Source organism: Cucurbita moschata, unplaced genomic scaffold (genome assembly GCF_002738365.1).
Source record: "Cucurbita moschata cultivar Rifu unplaced genomic scaffold, Cmos_1.0 Cmo_Scf00014, whole genome shotgun sequence".
Taxonomy (NCBI): domain Eukaryota; kingdom Viridiplantae; phylum Streptophyta; class Magnoliopsida; order Cucurbitales; family Cucurbitaceae; genus Cucurbita; species Cucurbita moschata.
Genome location: NW_019268530.1, coordinates 1,101,545 through 1,108,804, shown reverse-complemented (window position 1 = coordinate 1,108,804; position 7,260 = coordinate 1,101,545). Strand labels below are relative to the sequence as shown.

Here is a 7,260-nt window from a genome sequence, read left to right as displayed (position 1 = left end):
CCCCCCCCCATCTTTTCTTTTCGAGGAGCCCCGATCTAGATTCCTCTTACTCTTCCCTCCCACAGGTCACTTTATGAGGGCTCCTCAAAAAAGTATTAGGTGGATTTAATGTAACAAGAATGGAATAATGAACTTTCAGAAAAAGAAAAAGGGTGTCAAATCCCATATGCAAAGTAAAATACAGAATTGTAAGGTATACTCACTTTCCACCCTCAACTAGTCCTTCAGCAGCTTTCTCTAGAAAGTCTTGAACTCTTTGGCTACCCTTTGGGGCAAGTCGAACGAACTCGAGTGCTTTGACCTACAAAAAGAACCAAACCATAACTTGTTAACATCATCCTAAGGAAAGAAGTCGTCAAGGTTACATCTGATGACACTTACCATGTTTTTAGTAATGAAACGACCAATCGCTGTTAGACGGAAGCTACTCAGTGAAAAATGGCTTTTGTCCAAAGGCAAGTACCAAGGAACTGGCGAATTTACAGCAAGATCTTTCTCCCAAACAACCTGATGTAATGTGGCCATGAATATTATGAGATCATTGCTTTAAAGCCATAAATGATTCCTCTCATTCATTCATGATAAAGCTCTTTTCCAACTAACCTCAAAACCTGCTTGTTTCAAAGCTTCAAGGCATTTTCCTGTCAACCTGATATCTGGAAGACCATCACCAATCTCAATTTCTGCCTGCACAATGGGAACTTGGTCAATACAATCCATATTGGTGATCAATCATTGTGCAATCAAGAATCTGCCAAATAGAACGAACCAAGCCAAATTACCTTAATCTTTTGATGTTCTTGGTTATTTGGATCATAAGCATCAGCCATGCACCATTCGTAAGCAGCAAAATGCTGGCCAGGCTTTAGTACTCTATAAATCTCCTTGTAGCACCCATACTGCCACACAAGAAAAAAGGAAAAGTCAAACCGAGATGGCCAATGCACGTACATATCACAAGATGATATTCACGCTAAATCAACGATAACTGCAGTAAACTCAAACTCTAATGCTTCAGAATGTGTTAAAAACTTACTGCATCCGGTGCGTGGCAAGTAGCTTCAATTGCATATACTGCATCAAACGAGTTATCGGGAAATGGCATTTTCATGAAGTCGGCCTGCAGTGTGGCGAGAATATAAGTGAAGTATTAGTAGGCTTTCCTCTTCAAGTTCACAAACAAAATTTTGCAAGACTAAATGTAATCTACTACAAAAAGAATCCAACCTTCACAAAGTCACAAGTCTTATCCACTTTTGCAATACGATTCAGTTCCTGATGAATTAAAAAGCGAAAAGGAAAAGTACAATTATCTTACTGCAAGATATTGACCGGGACATATCATAATAATAGCAGAATAGTAATTATGAGGCAATAATTACCTTTCCTCTTGAAATCTGATACTCATTGTTGTTCAATCCAGTAACTGAAGTAGAACTGCAACAGAGAATCATAGGATATGAGACACTAACCATAAGCATAAATGTAAAACATTTCAATCCAGCATCAAACAGTTCGATCGAGACAGTAGACAATCTAGTTGTTCAAATTATTTTAATTCCAATATATCAAAGGCAAAAATACTCCAAGTGGGTTAATCATCACACCTAAATCTTGCAATTTCTCTAAGTGGTCCACCAATTCCACATCCAACATCCAACACCTAGAAGTGTTCAATCGAGACAGAGTTATTGTCGATAATTCGAAACGTACTAAGTAAATTTCTCCATCTGCAAATGGAAAAACACAAACCTTCTGTCCAGGCTTCAAATTTAATTGCAAAGCAAGGAAGTGCTCGTGCCTCTTAATGCTCTCCCGAAGAGATTCACCATTCCATCTAGAGTGAAAAAATATGCATGTTTAGAGTTGACATTGCAAAAACAAACACACATTCTACCCTGCTGAATAAAAGAGGTAAATTGTACACCATACCTAGGCGCAAAATGGAATGACTCGCCCCAACCGAACTCGTAAAAGCTCGTAACAAGATCATAGTATTTATTAACCTGTGGTAAAACATATTACACAGCCATGGGACGGGAGATTAATAGTCTAGAACCAATATGGTGACAAGGGGATGATTCTTTTACCATGTCAGTGTAGTTGGCTTTCCTCTCCGTCTCGTCGCCTCCATAGCAAACATGGTACTTCTCATACCTGATTCAACATAGTAAAACTTATAAAACAAAGATAAACAAGCCCCAATTCATATACAACTATTCAGGCCAAATCTTCATTCTTCTCGTGATATCCAGCCTAATTTTCCCACTGCCTAGTGCCTACAAAATGGTACAGAATCCTAGAACGCCCTGTTTCATTCAAAGCATCCACATCTAAACTTAACAAAAACAGATCAAGCAGAACATGCAGAAGCTTAGGCATAGAATTCAAAGCAAATGTCAAAAACAGAGAATCAGTTGCTCAATCAGCTAGTCAGTGACAGGATTTTACAAATGGAGGTCCATTAACCAAACAAAAAAACAATCTAGGAATACAAATTTAAAGGCAGAGAGAGAGATAATGTGTGTGTTTTTACTTTTCAACGGCGGAAAGAACCTCGTTCTTATCTATCTTGCCGCCAAGGCCCGATGCCAGATCCAACGCTCCAGCTTTCGACATGAGTGTGATCAAAAGCGGCGTCAAAGAGATCTAAAACAACAATTGAAGCAAAAGAAGCATCAGAATGAGAGTAGAAGCAATGTTTAAGCATTTTTTGTTTGAAAATGCAGAGGGAAAGGGTAAATGTGAGTGTGATTCGTGTTGAGCAATGAACATTACGTTGAAAGCGGAAGAAGATCTGAGAGAGAAACAAAACCAGATGTCTGAATGGATGAAAATTTGAAAAGGAATCTTTATAGAGCAAATCAGGGACGAACAAGAACAGTAAATGCAGTGATGAATCGAATGGCCGGCTACGAAAATCTCTCTCTCTCTCTCTCTTCTGGTTGACAGCGCACACTCCACGTTTGGGAGACGAGAAAAATTGTCACTTTGCCTCCAAACAAAATTTGAAAGTGCATTATCTTAATTAATTATAGATAAATAAATATATTTTCTGTTAATTAATTATTGAAATATTTATATTTTTTAAATTTTTATCACATCTAAAATATTTTTATAGAGCATTTAAAAAAAATACAATTATTAGAAATTTTGTTAAAAACGAAAAATAAGAATAAAAGTTGAGTGGGACCCACGGAAGAGTCAACAAGCGTAATAAAAGGACGGCAAAGAGTTGACCCAAACTTGTAATTAATTGAAAAAAGTAAAAGCTTTAACCTTAATTAGCAAGCCCAAAGAGTAAGTTTTAAGGACAGGTCGTTCAAGCTACATCCACCTATGGCCATCAATGTTCTTGTACTCGGTATTTAATTAGTAAGACACGTATCATTAACAAAAAGTTAACGAATTTCTTTTTTAATAAGGTTAGGGTTTGAACTGCTGACATGTTAATCGAAGATATAATCATACAATTTGGACAATTAAGGTGTTACGTGATTTCTTCTTCGATAGACATAGATAGAATTTATGGAGCAATTACTTATACTTTTCTAGTCATAAATATAGTGAAATAACCTTTTCTATTCTTTCCCTGGACCTTGTGATAAGAAAGATGTTCACTTCTGAAAATATCCCATAAATGTAAGTGGGAACAGGGGAAGGGGTTAGATTTATCTCGCCTCCCTTGGAAACGAGAAGGATAAGGGACTTGGTTGCCAATCTAAGACTTTGACGAAGGAAATAGTCACTTTGGTTGGCAGTGGGCCCATCATAGGTGCATGCAATAGGATCAACCAGGGACCCAGGTGGTTAGAATGTTTCCGAATGCTTCTACTCCTTTTGTTCTATGAATCCCAACTGACTCTGCTATGTAATAATAAAAGACCAATACAGATAGATGGAAAGCCAATGCTTTTCCCCTCGCTCCGAGCCAAAATCTTCCTGTAGATAGTGCCAAAAAAATAGGTTTTAGAAGTATAGTAACGGTCCCTCACACTAGAGATGTCCACTTTACCCTGAACATTTGTGGGAAGAGTGGAACAAGGGATTTATCGTTTAGACAGGGAACGGGAGATGAGCAAGGAATATTTATTTTTCATTAGATAAATGAGGTAGATGATGGGATTACATTCTCCGTTCTCGTCCCCGCTCAATTCCCGATCTTGCCCTTCTCTTTTTTGGACCTTAATGAACGTGTACATGTAATTGGGCTTGTTGGGCTTTAGAAAGTGCAAAGTTGTTGGGCTTGTTGGGCTCTTATGGCCCAATAAAAAATAAAAACAATGATAAAAGAGTGTTTATATTATGAAATCTTAGCTTTCCTTTCTCCATTAATAGAGAGAAATATATTTGGTGTTCAACATTTTAACTTAGTTCAAGAACACACAGCTAGCCTCATCAAACGTTTTAATTACAAAGACTATGGATCAAGCAGCCGTTGCATCATCTACGTCGACACCGGACCAGGGGGCATGGGCTCTAGTATGCAGGAACGACGCGTACGTCGTCGAGCACAGGGCCACAGAGGGATCCAAAGTCGTCTATTCTAGTGTGGTAGTATGAACTGAAGAATGTGATTCTGGTCCTAGTTGAGATGGCTTTGAACCTGAGAATGCCAGTTTTGTAAAGGCCCTTTCCTTGAGATTGGAAGGGAACTTTGACAGTGTCTTTAGCAGCAAATGCTTCAACCATCATTGAGCCATGGCACCCGTTCTTCGCGTCACCGACTTTGAACGTTAGAGAGTAGAATTTGTTGGGGATGGTTCTTATGATTTGAGCTATGGCGCTTTCTCGCCCTGCAACGAGCTCGATCGCTGCAAGTCCAACAGGGACATTGAAATGCTCTGAATCAATGAACTTTACTGCCTTGAGAGACTCTATGATCCAGCCGGGAAGTGGAGATGTGATGTCTTCTTGCTTTGGAGGAAGAAGAACTCCATTTGTCGAGTTTACTAACCGATGAGGACCAACCTCGAAGCTCGGGTTCCTGATCAAGTTATCTGCAAGAAAAATGGTAAAAGAAACGATGAATATCAAACAATGTGTAACGACCCAAGCCCACTATTAGTAGATATTGTCCTCTTTAGACTTTCCCTTAAGGTTTTTAACACGTGTTTGTTAGGGAGAGGTTGTCCAAAGAGTACAATATCGGCTAGTAGTGGGCTTGGACCGTGTATAAATCTCGAAACAATCAACAAACATGTTGGGGAATGTGACTTTACATCTTGTTGGCAATGGAGGAATGAGCTGTTTGATGGCAACAGCATCCAGCAGAGGTCCACAAGCAGGATCTTCCTGAACTCCAGGATTGTAGAACGTCACCTTAACGGAATCGGCAGGAGCTATGAACCCGAACGCGTAGACATCGCCTCCGTTGCTGCTGTAAAGAGTTTGTAGAGGCAAACTTCCATTTTGGGGAGGCACCAAGACAGTCAAAACTTCATCTTGTGCACATGTTCTTGAAGCTCCAAATGTAAGAGCATAAAGAGACCCTTTTTTCAGTTTTATGGTCTGAGATATGGAGGCTTCGTTGCCGAGCCTCACGGCGTGGACACCGTGAGCGACGGCGAAGAACATTCCTCCTGGTTGAGGCCCGCCGGAGATGTACTCAACCAAGCCATTGATTTCCCAGTTGGGGAGAGAGTCTTTTCCCATTATTACTGTTTTCTTTAGTTTAGTTTTGGCTGGTGCTAACTCAAAGTTCCCATTTGCTAGCAGTCCTGTGAGAGAAAAGAAGCTCAGCTCAATGTTCATAATGGGGAATACAAACAGGTCACATTCATTCAACGTCGCTGTAATTCCACGATGATATGATATTATCTGCTCTTACTCTAGGCCTAAATCTATACAATTCTAACAATGAATGTATTAACTTCAGTTATATATATCGTGAATCTTACTGTAAGATCCCATCTCGGTTGGGGAGAAGAACGAAAGATTCTTTATACGGGTGTGGAAACCTCTCCCTAGCATGTGTTTTAAAAACTTTGAGGGGAAACCCGGAAAGAATAGCCCAAAGAGGACAATATTTGCTAGCGGTGGGCTTATGGTTGTTACAAATGGTATCACGCCAGATATTGAACGATGTGCCAGAGAGAAAACTGAGCCCCAAAGGGATTGACACGAAGCAGCGTGCCAGCAAAGATGTAGGCCCCGAAAGGGGCGGATTGTGAGATACCACATCATTCGGGGGTGGAAACCTCTCCTTAACAGGCGCGTTTTAAAAACCTTGAGGGCTAGCTCGAAAGAAAAAACACAAAGAGGACAGTATCATATAGCAGTAAGCTTAGGGTCGTTACAAATGGTATCAGAGTCAGACACCAATCGATGTGCTAGCGAGGATGCTGAGCTCTGAAGGGAGTGGACATGAGGCGGTGTGCAGCAAGGACGCTGAGCCCCGAAGGAAGTGGATTGGGAGTCCCACATTGATTGGAGGAGGGAACAAGTGCGAACAAGGATGCTAGACCCCGAACAAATCTTACATCGGTTGCAGAGGAGAACGAAAAACAAGAACAGATGGAGCTCTCTAGTAAGCACAGAACGAACAAACCAGAAACTCAAAAATGCAAGAAAACCAGCACAAAACATTCTTTAAAACAAACCACAAAGCAAAAGAAACAACATTTTGTACAGTAAACCCAACAAACAAAATCCAAAACAGAACCAACAACAAAGCAAAGAGTACCCACAAGCAACCATCAATGGCAGCACAAACAGCTAAAAACAACGAACAATCCCACAAAAACAGATACCCAATTCAAAAAACTACACAAAGGGGTTTGAAAATGAGTATCATACCTTCCAAAATGGGCCCTGCAAGGACCGAAGAGGCCAAAAGCAAGCAGAAAGCGAGCACTGGCAATGGTGAAAATGGAGAAGAAGCCATTTTTTGGGAGATAGAGAGGAAATGGAGTGAAGGGTTCGAGTGGAATGGATGGGAAAAGATTGAATTTATAGTGATTAAAGCAGGAAGATGCGAGGAAATAGAAGGAGATTAATTAGGTGTAATTAAACCTTACAACTGAGATTTTGAAATATGAAACATTGCTTCTGGATTTGTCCGCTTTTCTTCCATTTCGCGACCGTTTTTTTCTCCATGATTCGTGGACTTGATGGAGCTGCCAACCTTGTCGCTTCTCTTCTTTTTTCTCCAAACACCATTTTTGTTTTATATTATAAATTCCATCCAACTCCCTAGGATCCATTAGATTCGAAAATCTAAACGTCTAACGTTCATGTCAGTACATCTCTTAAAACGCG

At 40.1% G+C, this 7,260-nt stretch overlaps 2 protein-coding genes across 3 annotated transcripts in view; both read right to left on the bottom strand.

Moving 5' to 3' along the window:
• LOC111452027 (cycloartenol-C-24-methyltransferase) overlaps window positions 1-2,946 on the bottom strand; it is a 4,486-nt gene extending 1,540 nt beyond the window's left edge. Inside the window, exons 1-13 of one of the 2 annotated variants that reach the window (XM_023092545.1) lie at window positions 2,779-2,946; window positions 2,537-2,649; window positions 2,091-2,157; window positions 1,933-2,006; window positions 1,753-1,837; window positions 1,608-1,663; window positions 1,383-1,437; window positions 1,228-1,275; window positions 1,037-1,120; window positions 783-899; window positions 604-687; window positions 382-507; window positions 204-301 (exon numbers count right to left, since the gene is read on the bottom strand). In XM_023092545.1, the coding sequence (XP_022948313.1) occupies window positions 204-301; window positions 382-507; window positions 604-687; window positions 783-899; window positions 1,037-1,120; window positions 1,228-1,275; window positions 1,383-1,437; window positions 1,608-1,663; window positions 1,753-1,837; window positions 1,933-2,006; window positions 2,091-2,157; window positions 2,537-2,619 (977 nt within the window). In that variant the 5' untranslated portion in view covers window positions 2,620-2,649; window positions 2,779-2,946. The remainder of the gene's footprint in view (window positions 1-203; window positions 302-381; window positions 508-603; window positions 688-782; window positions 900-1,036; window positions 1,121-1,227; window positions 1,276-1,382; window positions 1,438-1,607; window positions 1,664-1,752; window positions 1,838-1,932; window positions 2,007-2,090; window positions 2,158-2,536; window positions 2,650-2,778) is intronic. The other variant, XM_023092546.1, reaches the window with a different exon arrangement.
• A 1,329-nt stretch (window positions 2,947-4,275) lies between these two features.
• Window positions 4,276-6,975, bottom strand: LOC111452485. Its single transcript, XM_023093249.1, has 3 exons — window positions 6,799-6,975; window positions 5,223-5,720; window positions 4,276-5,000 (listed from the first exon to the last, which is right to left on the bottom strand). The coding sequence occupies exons 1-3, from the start codon at window positions 6,884-6,886 to the stop codon at window positions 4,480-4,482; spliced, it is 1,107 nt and encodes a 368-aa protein (XP_022949017.1). The 5' UTR covers window positions 6,887-6,975; the 3' UTR covers window positions 4,276-4,479.
• Window positions 6,976-7,260: the final 285 nt, after the last annotated feature.

Bases quoted from the DNA above. Each gene is read 5' to 3' on its own strand.
- LOC111452485 (XM_023093249.1), bottom strand. From the start codon at position 6,886: ATGGCTTCTTCTCCATTTTCACCATTGCCAGTGCTCGCTTTCTGCTTG. The intron at 5,721-6,798 runs GTATGATACTCA...TTTCTCTCACAG, and splicing joins TGCAGGGCCCATTTTGGAAG to GACTGCTAGCAAATGGGAAC. The intron at 5,001-5,222 runs GTAAAGTCACAT...TTTTTCTTGCAG, and splicing joins TCCTCCATTGCCAACAAGAT to ATAACTTGATCAGGAACCCG.